We start from the raw sequence: 24,427 nt of genomic DNA, 5'->3' as shown, positions 1-24,427 counted from the left end.
GGTCATTTATGGCACAGTTAAATAAATAACTGTTTCAACTCAGCATCTGTAGTAATCTTGCGGAGAATTTGGGAATAGACACCTCTACTTCAAAGGGGTGCTCTTTGGCGCCATCTTGCGTTCAATATCAACACAACGTTAATCTGTACTGCTGAATGCACACACACTGTCGACACAAAGACAGTGACACACACTCTTTCTCTCTATCACACAGACACACCATTCGCTAAATTTACTCGTCACTCGTGGCATGTTTACAATGCGAAGTAACAAGAGCAATATAATTAGATCAAAGAAAACATTGTTCCTTGACAGTTAAATGCTGTAAATACAGGGTTGGGTCATAATTGGTTCTTTGAAGAAATGCTTTTCCTTCCCATTTGAGGTTCTTCAGAAGCACAATTTTAAGAGTGACAAACTGTTTTAAAAGGTGTAGATTTCTAAATCTGTCTCAAACAACAGTAACAGACACTTCATGTCATGCAAGCTGGTTAATGTCGCCTAAACTAGATATGTGCCCTTATTATAGGCTATTGAAATGTTATAGATCATATATACTGAATTGACATCAGACCTTTGAAGTGGGGTCAAACAAAGAAAATGCATAATTTATCAAATAAGTGTTGCATTGAGGATATGACTGGAAATGTAAAATATATGATACTGAACAGACAGACATTGTGGTGCGCCCCATCAATGCGGGTGGGGGGAGATCAACAATTGTGGGATGACGCTTGGTCCACGGGCAGCTCGAGGGGCGCAGAAACCCCACCTTGATACAAAGTGGCCTGAATTAGTGAATTTTCGTTGTTCCATTCTGCGTTTCACACTGTTTTGCAGCGTGACCGTGTTGAGAGAGCGCAGCAGAGATTAACAGTAAAGACAGGTGAATCGCATGTTGTGTATCCAGGCTTGTTTGTAGTGAAACGAGATCCAGCCTCGAGATCTGATTGAAGTAGGTGGTTCTCTCACAGCGCGGTATTGTACCGAGTGTTTCATTACCAGAGCTGCAGCCAGCCGGGAGCAGCGGGCAAGATTGTACTTCAAATCACTCGGATTATTAAACCCCCGGCAACAATTGAAACATTGAGGGGCCGTTCTCGTTTTGTTTGGAGGAGGTTCATCCCCTGCGGGGATGTTTAACTGGAGTAGAAGGGTTTCTATTACGCTGGCAACGCCGTGCGCCTCAGTAGGAGCAGTTTACTATAACTTTGGGCTGGAGGTGGTTCGCTTCTCGCGAGTGAGAGAGACCAGTGCCGGCTCGTGTAGCCTAACCTAAAGCCCGCTACTAAACCTGAGACAGTTGGACAGCATCTCGGCGCAAAACGGACCTACAATTCCAAACTCAACCGGTTTCTTTTAGCACTTGACAGCATCTGTATATTTTTGATATTTCCAAACATGAGGATTTTTGAAGACATTTAATTACGAGTATATATTTAGGCTATTTGGGGAATTTATTTCCAAATACTTTTATTTGTCTTTTTTATTATACGCATCTGTTTTATTTTAATATTTTATGAAATTTGTATTTTCACTTTATTTGGAAACTTTTTCTAAACCCTGCACTTGTTTTGGGAACACGAGCGCTCCTTGACGCGACATGAGGACTGTCGCCTGGCTGTCCGCACCGCATTGTCATTGTAATTTTCACGTGTCATGTCGATAGTCGGATGCCGGAGGACACGGGATGTCGTTTAGCATTTTGACAAACTGAAGGTTATGGTCTGGAACAAAACCAACTGAAGAACGCTATAGTAGCCTGAATGGGGGCAATTATGCTGGAGTCCCATATATTCTAGGGTTTTCATTCGCACACCAACCCATGGGGATTTAAATATTTATATATATGTATATTCTAGCATATCATTTCCTTTTTTTACGTTTTCCTTCTTTTTTTTTACTGGACCAATTTTAGGATGATGTTGTATTGCTGCTCGAGCGCCTTGGAACTTTCTATTAAGTTCACCTGCAGCTTTTTATTCGTGTTTTTACTGTTCCAAATGCCACAGTCCTCCTCGCCTTTAATTACAGGTAAGATACATTGACTTGGCCTATTTGGTTTCAAAACATGTCAAGCAATTGACAAAAACAAGAAAAAAGCCCAAAAGCTAGCCTATAGGCCTAGAGGTAGTCTATGCACTGTTCCCGTTACTTCCCACTCTTCACAGACGTCAGCTCAATGTCTAACGCTAGTTTTGATTTACATTTGGTTGAATTGTCAACTAACTTGAAATCAACGTTAAATCAACAACAAATGTAATTGGATTGACGTTAAAAGTTGAGTGAAAAAAAATATGCTCTGTCGGGTAACTGGTGCCACGGGCTCGTTTGAAACCTCATGACAGGAGCATTGGCTCACCAGTATAATTTGCCCATCTACTGTTGTTTAGGAAACTCGAGTTGGGTCGCGCTGTCGAGGTCAGTATCCAAGTCACCTGGCGGCTTATTGTGCAAACATAATCATTTATTTCAGGGGAAAGAAAAACCTGCGTATCGGTATCAGCTGAGTAGGCTACCATTAAATTCCCATGCCGTGTCGCTACTTGGTATTCGAAATATGCGGTATGTCATCTGTCTATTGTTTTCCCTGCAGGGCCTGGGTTGAACGCACCGTTTTCGTGGAAGAGGAAAGTTGTCTGGTTGTAAAAAGACAAATGCCCCCTGTCACTGTGCTCGGCTGCAAGAGATGGATGAAGAGTAAACAACATTTATAGGGCTATTCATTCATCTCTGCTTTATAAAATAAGAAAAGCCTCATTGGATTTAGGCTAAAGTGTTGGGTTTCCCCACAATCACTTAAAGTTGTGCTGGTTTAATTACACGTGAAGGTTGTAGGGTACGCTACTGTCGGGGCAATTGCCCTGCTCCTGTAATTCTCACAGAAATCACTTTGTCACCAAATCCCCCCCCCCCCCCCCCCCCCCCCCAACACTTTCCCTGGCTGCCACTAACTACCCTGCTCAACTAAAAATGTTATATCTCAACTAAATTTAAATCACTCTGACAAAAATATTCTGAGGTAAACTGATCGAATATTTCGTAATTTAGAAAAAGTTATAGGCTATAGCCTATATAATCCAAATAAATTAGAAATATGAACTTGTCGATAAAACTCAGACTATTGGGCCTACTTATTCTAACGTCTACAAAATATACGTTATCGCATAGCGGGTACAATTCGTGGTAGGCCTGAAGAAAAAGCACATTTGGAATATGGCGAGTCTGTCCATGACGTAACTTCTCTTATGCGCGAATTTATTGCCTCTCTCCTCGCGCCCTTCACAGGTACAGAAGCCAGCTGCGAGAACGAAGGAGAGGTGCTCCACATACCCAACATAACGGACAACCCGTGCATCACCTGCGTCTGTCTGGTGAGAACAAATCCCAATTCTTGCTAAATAACTTTCAAATGGTGTTAGGGCAGGTAATTGTTAGTTGACATTGAGCTTCCCTATTGGTTTTTGGCACGTAGGTTCCACTGAGGAGGAAAAAAACGCAATTGTTGTGCGTAATTCTTCCCTCTGCGCTTGACTGAATAACTTTAATATTCATATTGTGACCTAATTATGTATAGTCTATAGCCGAGTTGTAGGCCTAAGTGGGCAAATAGGCCTGTACTGTTTTTTCTATTAATCACAAAGAATGATGAGTAATGTTTAAATAAGAGCAGTAGGCTAGCTATGTAATTATTTCCCTTCTAAGCCCACACTGGCTTTTAAACAAAATGGAATTGTTTGTTTAAAGACCTCATTGTCTTTATGCTGACTTTGCCACGACTTCCTGTTAAATCGAGGCTAACGTTACACATGTGAAAGGAGGTGTCTTTCCTGGAACATTTGCTCTTTGACCTCTGTCTCTCCTTGCTTTGAAGGTCATTGTTTTACGGTTGAGAATGCAAGTAAGAGGCTTTTCTGTCACCAGCAGCCAGATTCAATAATGCTCTCCCTCACCTGTCTTTTTATTCCCTCTTTAAAAGTGTCATGTGGTGAGGAAGTTTCTACAAATGTTGTGTTTGACTTGCAGGGTATTTGCCCTATGTGAAACAGAGAAACAGTGTTATCTAGAATGCTATTTATGTGTGCACTGTGCACGCTACTGTGGCCGTGCTGCCTCGGCTGTCTGTAGCTGCTCTGATAGTCTCTTTGATATGTCTCCCTCTGCTCACCTCCTTATCAGGCTTCCATCACTAGGAGCCCTGCTGAATGCTATCAGTCATCAGAGGGCCACGGCTAGCCTTTCATCTTGGCCCGTCCGTCATGTCACTGGCCCCAGAGTGCCTCACAGGGGAGGGAGGCCAGCCTGAAAGACACTTGTGTCGCCATGCTGTCTTTTAGGGGGGGTTGGCGGATTTTAAAGGGTGGGGGGTGAGCTGTCAGGGCTCTAGTGTCAATCACAGGCTCCCAGTTGCGGCGGAGTATTTGTTAATGGCCCTTCACTGGCGGAAACTGAGGCACACAGAGAAGCCATTCTTTTCGCCAGCCATCTCACAAGACGCAGGAATCTGCCTCCCGCTCGCTAAACATAATATACAGGCAGCCAGGAGGCAGGAGGCAGCTCTCGTTAACCTGCTATCTACTACTCTCCCTCGCTTTTTGCCCCCTCTCCTCTTTCTCAGTAGCAGTGATTGATGAGCTCAGTGGGCTGACCAGTGATCTGCAAACATTTGGGAAGCCAAAGGTCCTTTCCTGTTCCAACCGCTCCACAAACATGGAGATCAATACTCACCGTGTACCTTTACAGTCTTTACCTCTGCCACTGGCGTTGTCAGTGTTGATATCTCTACATTCTTAGAAAAAAGTTGTTATCTAGAACCTTAATGGGTTCTTCAGCTGTCCTCATAGGAGAACCTTTGAAGAACCCTTTTTGGTTGCAGGTAGAACCATTTTTGGTTGCAGGTAGAACCCCTTTGTGTTCTATGCAGAACCCTTTCTACAGAGGATTCTACGTGGAACCCAAAAGGGTTTTATCTGGAACCAAAAAGGGTTATCCTATGGGGACAGCTGAAGAACCATTTTGGAACCCTTTTTTTCTAAGAGTGTAGTATAGAAGACTCAAAGAAGACACAATCCTCCTTTATTTTCCGCTCTCTTTCTCCATCCCCCTCAGTTTTCCCAGTGGTCTATAGAGCAAAGGTGGTGTTAGAGAATCGCCAGAGCAGCTTTGCTATTGGACCTTCCAGGATACTTCTAATAGAGGGGTAGAGACAACAAAAAATATGTATATATATCCAGGCTGTATCACAACCGTCCGTGATCGGGAGTCCCGTAACGCGGCGCACAATTGGCCCAGGGTCGCCCGGGTTAGGAGAGGGTTTGGCCGGGGTAGGCTGTCATTGTAAAATAAGAATTTGTTCTCAATTGACTTGCCTTATTAAATAAAGGTTAAATAACAAAAATACAGTACCAGTCAAAAGTTTGGACACACCTGTTAATTGAAATGCATTCCAGGTGACTACCTCATGAAGCTGGTTGAGAGAATGCCAACAGTGTGCAAAGGTGTCATCAAAGCAAAGGGTATCTACTTTGAAGAATCTAAAATTGTTTAACACTTTTTTTTGGTTACTACATGATTCCATATGTGGTATTTCATAGTTTTGATGTCTTCACTATTATTCTACAATGTAGAAAATAGTAAAAATAATGAAAAACCCTGGAATGAGTAGGTGTGTCCAAAATTTTGACTGGTACTGTATATATGTTTTATAGTCACACACAAGATAGGTGCAGTAAAATATGTTGTTTTACAGGGACAGCCATAGTAGTACGGCACAGGAGGTTGGTGGTACCTTAATTGGGGAGGATGGGCTTGTGTTAATGGCTGGAGCTGAATCAGTGGAATGGTATACAAATTCATCTGTCCTCCCCTCAGCAGTCTCCACTATAGTACGACGCCCCTGAATTAAATAGGGTTAAGTGCCTTGCTCAAGGGCGCATCGACAGATTTTCACCTTATCGGATCAGATATTCTAACTGCTAGGCTACCTGCCAGGACATAAAGAAGGATAGGACAACAGCCATCTGAATTCAAAGAAAAGTAATGTAGCTAGCCTACCTATCGGAGCCAAAAGTTACATTCAGTTCATTCAGCACCATTCACTTTCTACCACTGGTGCAGGAATAGGCCTACTGACTTCTCAGTGAAATGTATATATTGTTGCCCTTATCTTTTTTTCATTCAGTTTTAAGCCACAACTGCTGCTCCTGTGGGGTCGCGACCTGTTTGTTTTGGAGGGAGGTGAAGGGTCACGAGGGCAAGGAGTCCAGCTTTATATAGGCCTTTGATTTGAGTGCTTCTCTGAAAAGCCTTTTAGTGATCTCTCCATCCTTCCATGAAAGACCGACGGCACGGTGGCTGGCGAGCCTGTCAGCTTGTTTTGACATGCCCTCTGAGGTCAGACTGAGAGAGAGAGTGATAGTGGAAAAGACTGGGAGAGAGATTAGGAGGGAGGGAGAGAGAAATTATCCATAGACCATGGTTTGACTGAACACATTTTGATTATCTGAAGTTGGCAAATGGAGATAGTGAAACTGACTGTGCTGTCGCCATCTAGTGATCATCTTTCCACAGTACATGACCATCACGTCAGGGATCAATGCATCTTACATACTCTACATATATCTTTTTAGATGGTCACATTAACCTATCAACATGTTATTACCCCTCAGGTCAAATATTTATCTAGTTATTACAAGAGACTAGCAGTAGTCCAATAACAATCCCCAGACCACCCGTTGGCCTATTAGAAGCCACGACATACCACCAGTAGACCAGTAGACCAGTAAGAAGCCTCAGAAAGTGCATGGTATGTTGAGTGTTTATGAGGCGTGGTGACCTGATTTGACCCCTAATCTTTGTTGAGAGAAGTCAAACCTTTTCACACCACTTAGTGTTAATGGCTGCCGAGTGGAATGGCTCCAAAGCCCAACTGGGAAAGCACAGGTGTGGAGAGACATAAAGATTCAAGGACAAATACGTGACCTCTATGACACTACTAGATATTCCAAGATGGCGTAGCAGTGCAGACATGTTTTGTTCGTCCTTTCGTGTACTTTTGTATTTTTTCGTCTTTTTTGTATATATTTCAATTTTATTTTCAATCTCTTCTCCATTTTAGTTCAATTATATCTTCCGGTAACCTGCCTCACCCAATGTGATGCGGAACCGCTATTATTTAAAAAATTTAGACCTTATAGCAAGAACCACCTAGCCATCAGAAACTAACCAGCTAATTAGCTACAAGCTATTTAGTCATTGTTAGCCACTGCTAGCGGCCTTTACCTTCTGCACATGTACCAGCCCTTTTTTTTAGCTTGGATAATACTCGCCAGCCTACCAGTAACGGACTGTCTCTCCACTACAACGCCGGATTCCTGCCGTAATCCCTGGACCATTCTCCTGATCTTCACAGCTAGCTAGCACCCACCAAGTTACCCAGTACCGAAACTATCCCTGAGGCCCACCTCCCGGCCTACTCAGTTGTTCACCCGGACTCCACCCAAACATGGCTAGAACCCACTACTCCACCGGATCCTTGCCATAAGCTCTGGACCTTGGCACCGGATCACCACTGCCCCTGCCCCGAAGCTAGCACCAGTTAGCCGTGAGCCAGGTGCATCTCCCGGATAGAAAACTAGATTACTACAACTACAATACCTCTTTCGCCATCTGGCCTGGATCCTTAGTCGACACGGCGCCCCGCTGCACCACCACTGCACCACTGCACCACCTCTGCCGACGAATACTCCATCCACTGTGCCTTCAACCGGCCTCCGCCGGACGTCGGAGCAGACACTCCTATTAGCCCGGGCTACTAACTTTAAACGTTGGTTCCCCCGCTAGCTTGTGTGGTAGCGACTACTCCGCGGCTTCCCTGTTCCATCGATTGCTGCCCCCTGGACCCTATGATCACTTGGCTACATAGCTGTTGCCCGCTGGACTGTCCATCAATCATGGTACTCTTTTTATTTTTTATTTTATTTTCATTTATTTATTATTATTATTTTCTTTTTTAATCTGTCGGCCCTAGCCGCGAACTCAGGCTTTGTGTGTAGTTAACCGACCCTCTCTGCCCATTCATCGCCATTTTACCTGTTTTAGCTGATTAGCTGTTGTTGTCTCACCCTTTGTTGTCTTAGTTAGCTCTCCAAATCAACAACTGTGATTACTTTATGCCTCGCTGTATGTCTCTCTCATATGTCAAAATGCCTTGTATACTGTTGTTTAGGTTAGTTATAATTGTTTTAGTTTACAATGGAGCCCCTAGTTCCACTCATTATACCTCTGATACCTCCTTTGTCCCACCTCTCACACATGCGGTGATCTCACCCATTATAACCAGCTTATCCAGAGATACAACCTCTCTTATCATCACTCAGTGCCTGGGCTTACCTCCGCTGTACCCGCACCCCACCATACCCCTGTCTGTACATTATGCCCTGAATCTATTCTACCACGCCCAGAAATCTGCTCCTTTTATTCTTTGTCCCCAACGCTCTAGTTTTGATAGCCTTTTAGCCGTAACCTCATCCTACTCCTCCTCTGTTCCTCGGGTGATGTGGAGGTAAACCCAGGCCCTGCGTGTCCCATGCACCCTCATTTGTTGACTCCTGTGATCGAAAAAACCTTGATTTCATGCGTGTCAACATCAGAAGCCTCCTCCCTAAGTTTGTTTTACTCACTGCTTTAGCACACTCCGCCCACCCTTATGTCCTTGCCGTGTCTGAATCCTGGCTTAGGAAGGCCACCAACAATTCTGAGATTTCCATACCCAGCTACAACATTTTCCGTCAAGATAGAACTGCCAAAGGGGGAGGAGTTGCAATCTACTGCAGAGATAGCCTGCAAAGTTCTGTCATACTTTCCAGGTCTATACCCAAGCAGTTTGAACTTCTAATTTAAAAAATCAACCTCTCCAGAAATAAGTATCTCACTGTTGCCGCCTGCTATCGACCCCTCTCCTCTCCCAGCTGTGCCCTGGACACCATTTGTGAATTGATCGCCCCCCATCTAGCTTCAGAGATCGTTCTGTTAGGTGACCTAAACTGGGATATGCTTAACACCCCGGCAGTCCTACATTCTAAGCTAGATGCCCTCAATCTCACACAAAACATCAAGGAACCCACCAGGTACAACCCTAAATCCGTAAACATGGGCACCCTCATAGACATTATCCTGACCAACTTGCCCTCCAAATACACCTCCACTGTTTTCAATCAGGATCTCAGCGATCACTGCCTCATTGCCTGTATCCGCTATGGGTCTGCGGTCAAACGACCACCCCTCATCACTGTCAAACGCTCCCTAAAACACTTCTGTGAGCAGGCCTTTCTAATCAACCTGGGCCGGGTATCCTGGAAGGATATTGACCTCATCCCGTCGGTCGAGGATGCCTGGTCATTCTTTAAAAGTAATTTCCTCACCATCTTAGATAAGCATGCCCCGTTCAAAAAATGCAAAACTAAAAACAGATATAGCCCTTGGTTCACTCCAGACCTGACTGCCCTTGACCAGCACAAAAATATCCTGTGGCGGACTGCAATAGCATCGAATAGTCCCCACGATATGCAACTGTTCAGGGAAGTCAGGAACCAATACACTCAGTCAGTCAGGAAAGCAAAGGCTAGCTTCTTCAAGCAGAAATTTGCATCATGTAGCTCTAACTCCAAAAAGTTTTGGGACACTGTAAAGTCCATGGAGAACAAGAGCACCTCCTCCCAGCTTCCCACTGCACTGAGGCTAGGTAACACGGTCATAAATCCATGATAATCGCATTTCTCAACGGCTGGCCATGCCTTCCTCCTGGCTACTCCAACCCCGGCCAACAGCTCCACCTCCCCCGCAGCTACTCGCCCAAGCCTCCCAGCTTCTCCTTCACCCAAATTCAGACAGCTGATGTTCTGAAAGAGCTGCAAAACCTGGACCCGTACATATCAGCTGGGCTAGACTATCTGGACCCTCTATTTTTAAAACTATCCACCGCCATTGTTGCAACCCCTATTACCAGCCTGTTCAACCTCTCTTTCGTATCGTCCGAGATCCCTAAAGATCGGAAAGCTGCCGCGGTCATCCCCCTCTTCAAAGGGGGTGACACCCTAGACCCAAACTGTTACAGACCTATATACATCCTGCCCTGCCTATCAAAAGTCTTCGAAAGCCAAGTTAATAAACAGATCACTGACCATTTCGAATCCCACCATACCTTCTCCGCTGTGCATTTCGGCTTCCGAGCCGGTCACGGGCGCACCTCAGCCACGCTCAAGGTACTAAACGATATCATAACCGCCATCAATAAAATACAGTCCTGTGCAGGCGTCTTCATCGACCTGGCCAAGGCTTTCGACTCTGTCAATCACCGTATTCTTATTCGGCAGACTCAATAGCCCTGGTTTTTCTAATGACTGCCTCGCCTGGTTCACCAACTACTTTGCAGATAGAGTTCAGTGTGTCAAGTCGGAGGGAATGTTGTCCGGACCTCTGGCAGTCTCTATGGGGGTACCACAGGGTACAATTCTCGCACCGACTCTTTTCTCTTTATATATCAATGATGTCACTCTTGCTGCTGGCGATTCTCTGATCCACCTCTACGCAGACGACACCATTCTGTATACTTCTGGCCCTTCCTTGGACACTGTGCTATCTAACCTCCAAATGAGCTTCAATGCCATACAACACTCCTTCCGTGGCCTCCAACTGCTCTTAAACGCTAGTAAAACCAAATGCATGCTTTTCAACCGTTCGCTGCCAGCACCCGCCCACCCGACTAGCATCACCACCCTGGACGGTTCCGACCTAGAATATGTATACCTAGGTGTCTGGCTAGACTGTAAACTCTCCTTCCAGACTCATATTAAACATCTCCAATCCAAAATCATATCTAGAATCGGCTTTCTATTTCGCAACAAAGCCTCCTTCACTCACGCCGCCAAACTTACCCTAGTAAAACTGACTATCCAACCGATCCTCGACCTTGGCGATGTCATCTACAAAACAGCTTCCAACACTCTACTCAGCAAACTGGATGCAGTCTATCACAGTGCCATCCGTTTTGTTACCAAATCACCTTATACCACCCACCACTGCGACCTGTATGCTCTAGTCGGCTGGCCCTCGCTACATATTCGTCGCCAGACCCACAGGCTCCAGGTCATCTATAAGCTAGGTAAAGCTCCGCCTTATTTCAGTTCACTGGTCACGATAACAACACCCACCCGTAGCACACGTTCTAGCAGGTATATCTCACTGATCATCCCCAAAGCCAACACCTCATTTGGCCGCCTTTACTCCCAGTTCTCTGCTGCCTGTGACTGGAACTAATTGCAAAAATTGCTGAAGTTGGAGACTTTTATTTCCCTCACCAACTTTAAACATCGACTATCTGAGCAGCTAACCGATCACTGCAGCTGTACATAGTGCATCTGTAAATAGCCCACCCAATATACCTACCTCATCCCCATATTGTTTTTTATTTTATTTACTTTTCTGCTCTTTTGCACACCAGTGTCTCTACTTGCACATCATCAATCTGCTAATTTATCACTCCAGTGTTAATCCACTAAATTGTAATTATTCACTCCTATGGCCTATTTATTGCCTACCTCCTCATGCCTTTTGCACACACTGTATATAGACTTTATTTTTTCTACTGTGTCATTGACTTGTTTATTGTGTTATTGGCTTGTCTATTTTTTCTCCATGTGTAACTCTGTGTTGTTGTCTGTGTCACACTGCTTTGCTTTATCTTGGCCAGGTCACAGTTGCAAATGAGAACTTGTTCTCAACTAGCCTACCTGGTTAAATAAAGGTGAAATAAATAACATCAAAAACTACTGTGGTCGTCAGAAGACGCATAACTCTCCACTCTTTCTATTTCTTTATCTCTCTCTATTTCTCTCTCTCTCTCTAAAAATCCATCTCTCTCTTTCTTTCTCTCTCAAAATCCATCCCTCTATCTATCTGGCATCATATATCTCACTCTCAGACATATTTGTCTTGAACTGGCTGTTGAAAGTGCTTTGAAAATCTCTATGATTTAGACCAGTGGTTTGGGGAGCGCTTTACAGAGACTATGTATGGATCCCATGTGCCTTCGCCTCTCTCCACCCTTCTCTCGCCTTCACTGATGGCATCACCCAAACCAGCGTGGTTAGAGAACCAGTGAAGGCTCTCTGTAAATAAAACCGCCCAGTTTTATTTCAGTTATATGGGCCACGGTCCAACTTTGAAGTTGACTCATTATACAGTCCAGTTAGGTTGCACTGAGTAAATGGGGACTATATAAAGGGAGTGTATAAAGCTAGTGGCAAAGTGATAATAAAGTATAGAGTATATAAAGTGGGGTTGTATATAAATTGAGAAGAGAGAAAGAGAACATCTGCATAAAGTACATGTAACCAGAGTTCATTTTAGCCTGTAAAAGGGGAGTGTGTCGACAAAGAATGTGTAGGAGACTTTATAATGTGAATACACTGATGGCAATCAAAAAGCATCTTCTCCCTCTATCCCTCCGTCTCTCTCTTCCTCTCTCTCTCCCCCCTCTTTCTCACCTCCCCCCTCTTTCTTTCTCTCTCCTCCCCCCTCTTTCTTTCAATCTCTATCTCTCTACCCCCCCTCCCACCCTCCCCCTCTCCATCAGAAGGAGAAGGCAGACTGTAAACAGGAGAAGTGTCCCCTGGTGTCTGAGGACTGTGCTCTGGTTGTCAAACAGACGGGAGCCTGCTGTGAGAGATGCAAAGGTGAGCAGCACACACACTCTACTACTCTCATCACCATGAAAACATGAGGTCGAAGGTTAGGGGATGCATGTACTGTTCTGTAGTCTCAGCGAGACCAATAGACTTGGAACTTTGTCTCGTGGAGGGAGTTAGGTCTATCTCTGAATCTCTTTAGTGTTGATGTATAGACCTTGCTGCAGCATTGCAGTGATGTTGTTTGACGGTCATTGATGCTACCTGTAGGAGTGAGGGTGACGTGACAGCTTGAGTCCCACAGTAGAAGACAGTCAGTCCAGCTGCACTGGTCATCCTACTTATTTAACCACTACTGCCTCCTTGTGGAGGAATGAGGAATAGTTTTTCTTCCCACAGCACAATAGTTACTATGCGTGTGTATGTATGTGTACTGTATCAGACCAATTGAAGATTCTGCTTGAGGGTAAATTGCTACATACACAAACACATATAGCTATTATTTTCCAGGCTTCTGCTCACATACACCCACAAACATGTGACAGGCGTACAGCGAATCGTATTTAAGTCTTCAGACCTATTCTTTCTCACACTGTTTGCCAGCATCTCTCTCTCTCTCATATACACACACACACACACACACACACAGCTGCAGTGGTGGACTTCTCCTCTCTGGGACGGGTTGGGACCCGTTGGGGTTCAGCGTTGGGTTTACGGGGCACAGAAATAAACCTAGTTTACGAGCCGCTGCGCCTCTCAGCCTCCCAGACTAGGACCGCACTCATTCACTAACCAATCAAAACACACAGGGGTCGCGTAGTGTTGGGGTCACCTTGGACACGGTCCACAGCATTGACCACCTCATGGTCTGGGGCGCGGTCCTTTGTTTGCGGTCAAGATTATACGAGACTAGAGTTAATTCAAATGAAAAGAGGTGGAGCTCGCTTAAGTCGACCATGGAAAGCCCCATGTTGTCATGGTGAACGGTATTAGTGCCTATTGTTCCTCCATTGTGGTTGACTTTGGGTTTTATTCATGACCATGTCTACATTTAGAACAGGAACTTGCTCGTGTCAGCACAAAAACCTCCCACTGTTCAAGTACTTAATGCAGTGGTTTTATCATAGGAATGGTTTTGCTGTGTTTCCATAACCAGACAACCCTATATCTGTTGAAATTGAAGATCTTATTAATTTAGTCCCTTATTGACTGTGGGTGGTGTATCTGGAGCATTGTGATTGCTCATAGTGGATCTCAGGCCCATTTCACACAGTGTTTTTATCATGCCCTTGGAATGGACCTGGACACTTCACAACAACATGTTCTGGTATCTTGATACATCTATGTAATGGATTAGGGTTGTCAGAGTGTGTGCATGCCTGTCTGTCTGTCTGCCTGTCTCAAGTGTCTGAATTGCACATAACTGACAGTGTCGAGACTACTAAACCTCACCATCACTATGCCAAATCATGACAATCAAAGAAAGGTCTTCCCAAGCCATAAGGGGCACTATAGCCAGCTGGCTCTGACGGTGGTGGCAGACAGACTCCCTCCAGGCATCGCATACAGTGGATTCATAACCCTGTGTTAAATCTGTCTCAACACGTATGGTCTGGAGAGGCAAACAGCTCTATGTTCACACATGTGGTCCATTTAGTGCTCCCTGTAGACTTTTAGTTTCCACGAACTAGTAAACATTCACATCCAGGTTTGGAGTGCTAACTTTCTCTCACTCTCCCTCTCTCTGTCTCTTTCTCTCTATCCCCCCTCTCTCTCACTCTCTCTCTCTATCCTTCCCCTCTCACTCTCTAGGTTGTCAGCTAGATGGAGAGTCCTATAATAGTTCTGTCTCCTGGACCAGCTCCATCAAGCCCTGCATCTCTCGCCGCTGTCAGGTGAGTGTCACAAAGAGAAATGAAAGAGAGAAAGGGAGGGTGAAAGACATAGAGAGAGAGATGATGATGAGAAAAGTAAGTAGAGGGAATGTAAAGTAAATGACGGAGAGAAGGAAAGAGGGAGTACTAAGCCAGAGGCAGACAGGGAGAGGGAAAGAGAGAGAGATTGAAAGAAGGGAGTGAGTGGAAAAGAGGCAAACGGACAGAGGGGGAGTGAGTGAAAGAGATACTTGTGGAAAGGGAGAGAGAGATTAATAAAGAAATGGAGAAAGATAAGTGAGGATCTAGGGAAAGATAGACATACATTTAGAGTGGGAGGCTGAATGACGCAGACAGAGACACAGAGTTGGGGAGGGAACGAGAGGTGAGGGAGAGAAAAAATGAGACAGTGGACAGATAGCCAAGGGGTTGGAGGAAGAAGAGACATAAAGAGAAAGAAAGGCAGATGAAGTTGGGGGGGCTGAGAGAGAGCGAGTGAAGGAGAGGGATAGAAAGATAAAGGAGGATGATATATGTCTCAATATCTTTGGGAGAGGAGCCAGGTGAACTTGGCAGTACAGTCCACCCATCTGGTTCCAAGCCTCCCCAACCCAGTGTCGACCTCACAAGACTAACCCCACACGTCTCCTCAAAACACACTCAAACCACATGTACACCCAACCTCACTTACTGTATACACACCACACACTCACAGGGTCCCACAATACCACTTAAAACACAAAACACACGCACAGATCTGAACACTGTAAGTCAATGGCCGTCATTGTAAATATATATTAAGAATTTGTTCTTAACTGACTTGCCTAGTTAAATAAAGGTTACATGTAAAAAATAAAACAAAATAAAATGGCAGTGGACACAGCTGTGTGAGGGAGTGTCAGCTCCAGCATTGGGGAGGTCCAGTCAAACTAGGCTATGTGTTAGTCTGCGTGTTGAAGGGTGGTGTGCGAAAAAAGCTGAGCTCCACACACCACTCATTTACTCCATCCCCAAGATACCCACTCGGAGGGAAAGGGAGGGGGGGTCTAACCAGTATCCAGACCTCACACACAAACAATGTGTTGAGGTCCCTAGTTCTAACACTCCTACTTCTAACAATCCTTGGGTATGTATAATACATGTCACTTCTATTGAACTAAACACATGGCAGACTACTGAGATCTGCCCAACAAGGGAGGTGTGTGCGTGTGTGTTTCTGAGCTTCAGTTTGTGGTTCTCATGGAATATGTTGTTGATTCAGGATATTTTTTCAGGTACATTTCCAGTGAGTGATCAGGGGTGTCCCAGTGTGTAGAATAGTTGCATGTGTGAGATGCAGAATGGAATGTTCCTATCTAATGGTTTGTCCCTATCTAATATCCTGCTTACGTAGTACATGCCTTACATAACTGAAACAGGATTCAAACAGCTAAGCAACCGAGAGACGAGTTTGTCTAATACAGGAATGAGAGGTATGCAGCAGAATAGTCACTGATGTACGTAGCCTAGGACTGGACAGGGATGCTGCTGGGAATATGTCGTAGGAAATTTGCTCGAACAATAATAAATAAATCGCTGTTTTAATTGCTTCCTGGTTTTGACAGGAAGGTGTCGTAACTGAAGCGGAAGCACAATGTGTCGTCCACTGCAGGAACCCCAAGATTCACCCCAAGAAGTGCTGTCCAACGTGCCCGAGTGAGTGAGTGAGTGAGTGAGTGAGTGAGTGTGTGGGTAGAGTCCAGTGTGTGTGTGTGTGTGTGTGTGTGTGTGTGTGAAAAAAAGGAATACATCGATAATAAAGCTAACCTGTGTGTCTCTTCTGTTCCAGGCTGTATCTTGGAGGGCCGTCTGTACAAAGAGCGGGAAGAGTTTCACCCTGAGGGAAAACCCTGTATTAAATGCACCTGCACTGTGAGTATACACTGTATAGACATGCATGTCTCCAGTCCCCACAGTACAGTAACTGGCTCTCTGTGGTCCAAATGAGTTTGTCTTGGCTCTCAGGGGACTCACAGTGGTCACGCTCCCCCTCCCCTTAGTAAACAAACAGGGGAGGTGAGTGAGTAAACACATTGTGAGGTGAGTCTATAAACACATTAACGCCTCAGTGGGACTAGTGTACACTGTGTCCTGTACCAGCCGTTAATGAGGGCACACTGCTACAAGGCCAGGGGGAACTGTGAAAACCGTCTGGCATCTAGAGTAGTTGTGTTTGTGAGCTGTTAAAGGTAGCAATCCGGGTTTCACAGGTGCAGACAAAGGTAAAAATGATATTGTGTAAGGGAAATGGTCATTAACTGGAGATAAGTTGAGTAATGCATAAGAGAAGATTAATGCAGCGTTGTTCTAACGACTATGTACGGTGCCTTGCGAAAGTATTCGGCCCCCTTGAACTTTGCGACCTTTTGCCACATTTCAGGCTTCAAACATAAAGATATAAAACTGTATTTTTTTGTGAAGAATCAACAACAAGTGGGACACAATCATGAAGTGGAACGACATTTATTGGATATTTCAAACTTTTTTAACAAATCAAAAACTGAAAAATTGGGCGTGCAAAATTATTCAGCCCCTTTACTTTCAGTGCAGCAAACTCTCTCCAGAAGTTCAGTGAGGATCTCTGAATGATCCAATGTTGACCTAAATGACTAATGATGATAAATACAATCCACATGTGTGTAATCAAGTCTCCGTATAAATGCACCTGCACTGTGATAGTCTCAGAGGTCCGTTAAAAGCGTAGAGAGCATCATGAAGAACAAGGAACACACCAGGCAGGTCCGAGATACTGTTGTGAAGAAGTTTAAAGCCGGATTTGGATACAAAAAGATTTCCCAAGCTTTAAACATCCCAAGGAGCACTGTGCAAGCGATAATATTGAAATGGAAGGAGTATCAGACCACTGCAAATCTACCAAGACCTGTCCGTCCCTCTAAACTTTCAGCTCATACAAGGAGAAGACTGATCAGAGATGCAGCCAAGAGGCCCATGATCACTCTGGATGAACTGCAGAGATCTACAGCTGAGGTGGGAGACTCTGTCCATAGGACAACAATCAGTCGTATATTGCACAAATCTGGCCTTTATGGAAGAGTGGCAAGAAGAAAGCCATTTCTTAAAGATATCCATAAAAAGTGTTGTTTAAAGTTTGCCACAAGCCACCTGGGAGACACACCAAACATGTGGAAGAAGGTGCTCTGGTCAGATTAAACCAAAATTGAACTTTTTGTCAACAATGCAAAACGTTATGTTTGGCGTAAAAGCAACACAGCTCATCACCATGAACACACCATCCCCACTGTCAAACATGGTGGTGGCAGCATCATGGTTTGGGCCTGCTTTTCTTCAGCAGGGACAGGGAAGATGGTTCAAATTGATGGGAAGATGGATGGAGCCAAATACAGGACCATTCTGGAAGAAAACCTGATGGAGTCTGCAAAAGACCTGAGACTGGGACGGAGATTTGTCTTCCAACAAAACAATGATCCAAAACATAAAGCAAAATCTACAATGGAATGGTTCAAAAATAAACATATCCAGGTGTTAGAATGGCCAAGTCAAAGTCCAGACCTGAATCCAATCGAGAATCTGTGGAAAGAACTGAAAACTGCTGTTCACAAATGCTCTCCATCCAACCTCACTGAGCTTGAGCTGTTTTGCTAGGAGGAATGGGAAAAAATGTCAGTCTCTCGATGTGCAAAACTGATAGAGACATACCCCAAGCGACTTACAGCTGTAATCGCAGCAAAAGGTGGCGCTACAAAGTATTAACTCAAGGGGGCCGAATACTTTCACAAGGCACTGTATATAGCTTCCTTATTCTTCTTTCATTGGAGTATTTTTTTTTACTTTAGTTTATTTAGTAAATATTTTCTGAACTCTATTTTCTTAAAACTGCATTGTTGGTTAAGGGCTTGTAAGTAAGCACCAGTTGTATTTGGCGCATGTGAGAAATAACGATTTGATTTGATATGATATGCTGTGTTCTTTCAGGGAGGGCGGACCCTATGCGTCAGGGATGTGTGTCCTGTCCTCTCATGCCCCGCCCACCTGAGCCACACTCAGCCCGGACAGTGCTGTCCCAAGTGCCTCGGTAACACCCCTCTCTCATCAAATACCTCATAGGACTCTCCGATAGAAGTCTGGAGAACATATTCATATTTCATGAATTATTATTATTAAAACATCACACATTAAAACATCTTAAGTCAGAATAATTATCATCAAGCATATCTTTTTTTCTTTCTCTCTCCGTCAGGTCAGAGGAAAGTGTTTGACCTGTCGATGGGGAGTTGTCTGTTCCACAGTGAGGTCTATGAGGACGGCACCTCTTTCAAGCATGACAACTGCACCACCTGTACCTGCAAGGTAAGAACTGACCAGAGAACCAGGCCCCAGAACTCTATTCAATGTATGTGCCATTTTCACCAAGTTACCATCAATAACTGACCCCTTCTCCTTCCCTCGTATCCCTCCACCTTCTCAGAATTCCACTGTGGTGTGTAGGAAGCGCTGCTCTCGGCCGGGCAGTTGCCATGGTGACCAGTGCTGTGAGGCGTGTCTGTCCTTTGTGAAGGTAGCGGAAGTGAAGTACTGCCGGGCCAGGAACAAGATCTACCGGGTGAGACAGTCTGGGACAACAAGTCCTAATGCTGCATCCTTGATATCAACTGGGAAAATAGAACCTTACCATTGCCTCAACATTCAACACTGATACTTATCCACCGCAGTTGTCCTCATTCTGACATGTATATGCATATTTATACAGCCATTAATACTTGTTTGATTGATGTGATGGTTGATTGGTTCCCTCTCTGCTTCTTCCTCTGCTCTAGGAGGGAGACATGTGGTCGTCTGTGAACTGCACCCTGTGTGCCTGTGTCAAGGGGGCCATCGAGTGCCAGCCAAAGCAGTGTGTGCCAATCACCAGCTGCCCCTCGGTGAATGACAGGCTCAAGGCCCAATCACAAACTGTCTCTCTTTGTATTGCGCCTTTTCATTCCAGGAATTTTTCAATGAATTGATGTGAATGACAACATTGATTAGAATAGGCTTAAAAAAATGATCATGCTCACTCACTTTACCTATCATCTTAAAGCTGGAATCTGTACTTGGTGAAACTGCTACACTCGTTTGCGATGTTACATCAACAAAGAAGTTACTTCAAACAACAACCCCTGTTTTTTTCTTCATTGGACCCATGATAGAACAGCAGAGCATGTACCGCAAATCATTTTTACCACGATGCTGAATGCTCCTCTCCTCTGTTTCATCAACAAAATAAAAACGAGAACAAATGCTCTGGGGCGGACAGTGGCGCTGTTTCACCATATGCAGATTTCAGCTTTAAGCAATTTCCCATCTGCAACTTAAATGCACTTATGTTATGAACACTGCCTATATCTATAGGACATAGCCCTGGGGTCCCTCTGTTCTCCCTGAATCATCAACATGAGACAGTCCCTTTCACACTTCACCACGTCCCCATCCATCTGGTCCCCCTCCCGCTGAGACAGACAGAGGCTGTCTACTGTCCAGAGTTACTGTCTGTGACTAACCGCCACATGTTCAATCCACTTGCGTGACGTGTTGGTGTCACAGTAGGCAGCTGACTGGAAGCTGATTTTGCGGTGGAGCGTTAAGGAGGAGTCAAACCGATTCACCTGGGCCAGAACAGTGTGGTGGGCCAAGGCACGACCCTGGTAACTTACCACAGTAACCATAGCTTCAGCTGTCAAGTTTTTTAGGCTGAGTAACAGTCCCAGTTCACAGGGCGGTCACCTGTCTTGGGGTGATGTAGTAGATTCTATGCATTCCAGCGACCAAATGATCAGTTACTTATTCATGCTGCCAGTGACCAGCGTTCACACGGTTACAATGGTTACCTAGCGTCACCTGTTATGGTCACATAGCGGTTGCTTGTTGCGCGGTAATGTAGTGGTCATCTGTTCTTTCATACGTTCATATAGTCGACATTAAAGGCTCGTTGTCATTCTTTTTTAAGCTAGCATCCCACCACCATCACATATACACCATGCCCGTATGGTTATGAAGCAGATCATGGTCAACTAGTAGTATAATGAACTGTCATACGGTCATTAGTCAGACAGTACAATTAATCACATATGGCTGCCTTAGTCATCGATTCCTAGTGGTCACACAGCGTTCACCTGTTATGGAGTCATGTAGTATATCCCCTAACGGCCATCTGTGTTTGTGTCTTGGTCACTGAGTCATGGTCATCTGTCGTAATAGTCACATAACAGCCAACTGAGACACGGTCACCTAGCGGTCAATTGCAATATAGATCTGGTCACATAGCGGTCACCTGTCATACAGTATCACAACATCCACTCATCATACCTTCCTGGTGGTCATGTAGCATTCACTTGTCACACGGTCACAGTGTGGTCACCCATGTGTCTGCCCCTCCGTCCCATAGGAGACACACAGTCTCCAGTCAGGTCTTTGTCTGGGTGAAGTTTGAGTGACAGTAAAGAAGAGCTTCCCTATATTTAGATCCTGAAAGCCAATCTCTCCTTCTCTCAAAGAGCTTCAAAGAGGGAGAGCCCTTTGTGCACTGTGATGTGGGTCAGGTGGGACCCGGGTGTGTGTGTTTGTGTGTGGGGGGGGGGGGGGGGGGGGGGGGGGTGTAAGTGATGAGGACAGCCCTGGGGCAAAGGTAAGTGGAGGTTGAAGGGGATAGAGTTCTCAAATGTGCACCTCTGATGGAGGTTGAAACGTACCCCCCACCATCTCTCTTGCAAACACACACATACACCAGGCAGAGAGTATAAATTGTCTGTATCAATGTCTCACTGTCTGGCTGTCCACGTTTGACTGGTTTTATCTGTCTGTGTCTATGTGTGTGGGTATTAATGTGTAATGTGTCCAACTGTCCAGTTGACTGTCTGTCTCTTGCACTCTGACTGGCTGCCTGCTGATCTCTCTCTGTCTGTGTATCTAACAGTCTGTCTGTCTCTTCTAGAATAAGATCCTGAACAGGACAGGCTGCTGCCCAGTTTGCACTGAAAGTGAGTAAGTTACTCCCCTCTTCCTCTGCTGAGTCCTCACACACCTTTGTGGGTTGCATTTGACAGTTTTGTGGCGGTTGTTTCTTTCTTGATCTTCTCTCAAATATACATTTAGTTATGTTGTATTAAACACAGATTTCTCATGCAAAATAAAGGAATACAAGTTAGATCAAATTGATGCCCATAATTAAACACACTCGCCTCTCTCTCTCCCTCCTATCACTTCTTCCAGAGCCAGGCGTGTGCACTGTATTCGGCGACCCCCACTACAACACCTTCGACGGGCGCACATTTAACTTCCAAGGAACCTGCCAGTATGTTCTAACTCGAGACTGTGGTGGCGCCCCCTCTGGCGGGGGTGGAAACAGCGCCGGCTCTGACTCTGGCTTCACGGTTGTGGTGAGGAACGATGCGAGGCGAACCCGCTCCTACTCCTGGACCCAGTCAGTGGAGCTGAGGATAGGAGGGCTGAGTCTCAGTCTGCACCAGCACCTAACGGTGAGGAGGAACGGCACACGCATCGCCCTGCCCTACCATGGCCCTGGGGTCCACATCGACCTGGATGGATACCTGCTCAAACTCACCACCATTGCAGGTTAGACAGGATTCATGTTAACTTCATTGGAACCTAAAGGACACTGCTAAAGTGCATTTTAGCTCCTTTTTGAAGCATAACTCTTGTCTCTTTCTTTCTCCCTCCTCCCCTTCCCTCAGGTCTGGAGATCACGTGGGACGGGGACAGCTTTGTGGAGGTGGTGGCTGCTCCTCACCTGCGCGGTCGTCTCTGCGGCCTCTGTGGGAACTACAATGGACACAAGCGGGATGACACCATGGGCAGCGACGGCCTCTTCAAGTTCGTGGTGGATGAGTTTGCAGAGTCGTGGCGCGTGGAGGGGAACGAGGTTTGTGCCCAGCCCGTCAGGAGGCCCACCTCGTACCTCTGTCCCGGCAGTGTAAAGGTCAGGTTCCGTGCTCACAGGGAGTGTCAGAAGCTCAAGTCCTGGGAGTTCCAGAAGTGTCACCAGGTGGTGGACTTTGCCTCCTTCTTTAGGTCAGTGGTTCTTGGGGTGTCTCAGGAATGTTGGGGAGCTTAATTTGTAATGAGATTTGTCCTAGAATCTGCAACATTTCCAAATGCTCTTGTGACATTTTGTTCATATAGCAAATGTGATATTTGTCTCCAATGTGCATAAAATGTCCAATGTTGTGTTAAATATGGAACCCTCTTAGTATAGAAATACATTTAATCCAGTCCATTCAATTTAATTCAACATGTATCTACATGTCTTATCTCTCTCTCTTTCTCCCTCTGTCTCTCTCTAGGTCCTGTGTAACAGACATGTGTGAGTGTCCGGTGCATAAGAACTGTTACTGTGAGTCCTTCATCGCCTACAGTCGGGCCTGTGAGAGGGAAGGAGCCCCCTTCTACTGGAAGCCAGAGGCTGCCTGCATGGGTGAGTGACAGCACACACAGCCTATCACTAAACTTCATGGAACAGGGGACTCCCCCCACATTCAATTTGCTCAATAGAATTGATCGACGCATCTCTGAAATCCATTCATGTTAGGCGATCTGCAGTTATTTCTAACCAACTCCCATCTTCTCAGCCACCCAGTGTAAACACGGAGCGGTGTACGACACCTGTGGCCCGGGCTGCACCAAGACCTGTGACAACTGGAATGAGATCGGGCCCTGCCACAAGCCCTGCGTTGCCGGCTGCCACTGCCCAGCCAACCTGGTGCTGTTCCAGGGCCGCTGCATCAAGCCCACAGCCTGCCCTGGCCGGTGACCCTAGTGCCCCAGGGGAATGGGGGCTGAGAGAGGGCCAAACAGCCAACACTTCCTAGCACTCAGGGTCCATACCTGAGGAAGGGAGGAGTGGGGGGGACATTGGGGTGAGTGTGGGGTGATTAATGGATTTGCAGACAGGCAACGATGGACTGAAGGGATTCTCAGAAGACAGGTGGGTCAGGTAGAGGCCTCATCCACTCTGAGGGAGATAGATACCGGCCATCACAAACTGGGGTTTGGAACTCCGCTGTCGGCTGCTCTTACTCGTCCAGCACTACCTTGTGTTTCCACAGGATGGCGCCCATGTTGTCATTCAAATGGGATAGGAATCTGGAGGGAAACATCACCCTTGTAGTTAAAAGAGGAAGAGACCCTTTGGGAAAGCCTTTGTGGCTACGCTTCTTTAGTTACTGGACACTCAAGGGACATTCATCCAGACTGTCATGGACCTTCAGGAAAAGGGTGGGGCTGGCTCTGTGTTGAGCCAATATGGCCTCAGTGTTTCACTCTGTTGCAGCACACAGACATTCAAAATCAGGAAACCAACCAATGCATCTTAAACAAGCATGTTCACCCTGCCAGCATAAGAGATAAGCTCTATGATGAACATATTGAACAACCCCCAGGTATCACGTGCATAAGATTATTTTATACTGTAAACTAACAAGACGTGCATAAAAACAGATAGCTTTTTGTATTATTATTATTGTTGTTGATATTGTTAATTTATATAGCGATCAATAAATATGTTGTAGCAAGAGCCAGAATCATAAATTTAATTTTGTTATAAATGATTTAAAGGGAAAAAAGCTATTTATGTGTTTGTGTAATTGTGTCTTGTGTGAAGAGAAATGCCCATATGTGACTCGGTTGTTGCATCATCGCAGGGAAGAAACGTACTGTATTTTTAAATGCTCAGTGTACAGGTTGTTGTGTGTTGATTCTCAAACTGAAGGTGTTCCTCAAGACGTACATTTCACTTGACCTTGTAAGTTATTATTTAAGACCAGCAATATATAATTTCCATGAAACTCATCGCTG

The 24,427-nt window shown here is 45.3% G+C and overlaps 1 protein-coding gene across 2 annotated transcripts; it reads left to right on the top strand.

Annotated features, from left to right (window-relative positions):
- Positions 1–753: 753 nt before the first annotated feature.
- Positions 754–24,421, top strand: bmper (BMP binding endothelial regulator). Of its 2 annotated transcripts, none has more exons than XM_036972392.1 (15): positions 754–2,034; positions 3,289–3,374; positions 12,638–12,734; positions 14,499–14,581; positions 16,165–16,255; positions 16,389–16,471; positions 18,554–18,653; positions 18,819–18,928; positions 19,047–19,181; positions 19,396–19,500; positions 21,549–21,594; positions 21,827–22,189; positions 22,309–22,645; positions 22,918–23,048; positions 23,203–24,421. In XM_036972392.1, exons 1-15 carry the CDS (start codon positions 1,920–1,922, stop codon positions 23,382–23,384), a joined length of 2,064 nt encoding a protein of 687 aa, XP_036828287.1. In that variant the 5' UTR covers positions 754–1,919; the 3' UTR covers positions 23,385–24,421. The 2 variants fall into 2 exon arrangements, with proteins under 2 accessions (XP_036828287.1, XP_021449352.2); XM_021593677.2 differs by having other exon boundaries at positions 12,635–12,734.
- Positions 24,422–24,427: the final 6 nt, after the last annotated feature.

Source organism: Oncorhynchus mykiss, chromosome 3 (genome assembly GCF_013265735.2).
Source record: "Oncorhynchus mykiss isolate Arlee chromosome 3, USDA_OmykA_1.1, whole genome shotgun sequence".
NCBI lineage: Eukaryota > Metazoa > Chordata > Actinopteri > Salmoniformes > Salmonidae > Oncorhynchus > Oncorhynchus mykiss.
This window is presented reverse-complemented; position numbering and strand designations above follow the sequence as displayed.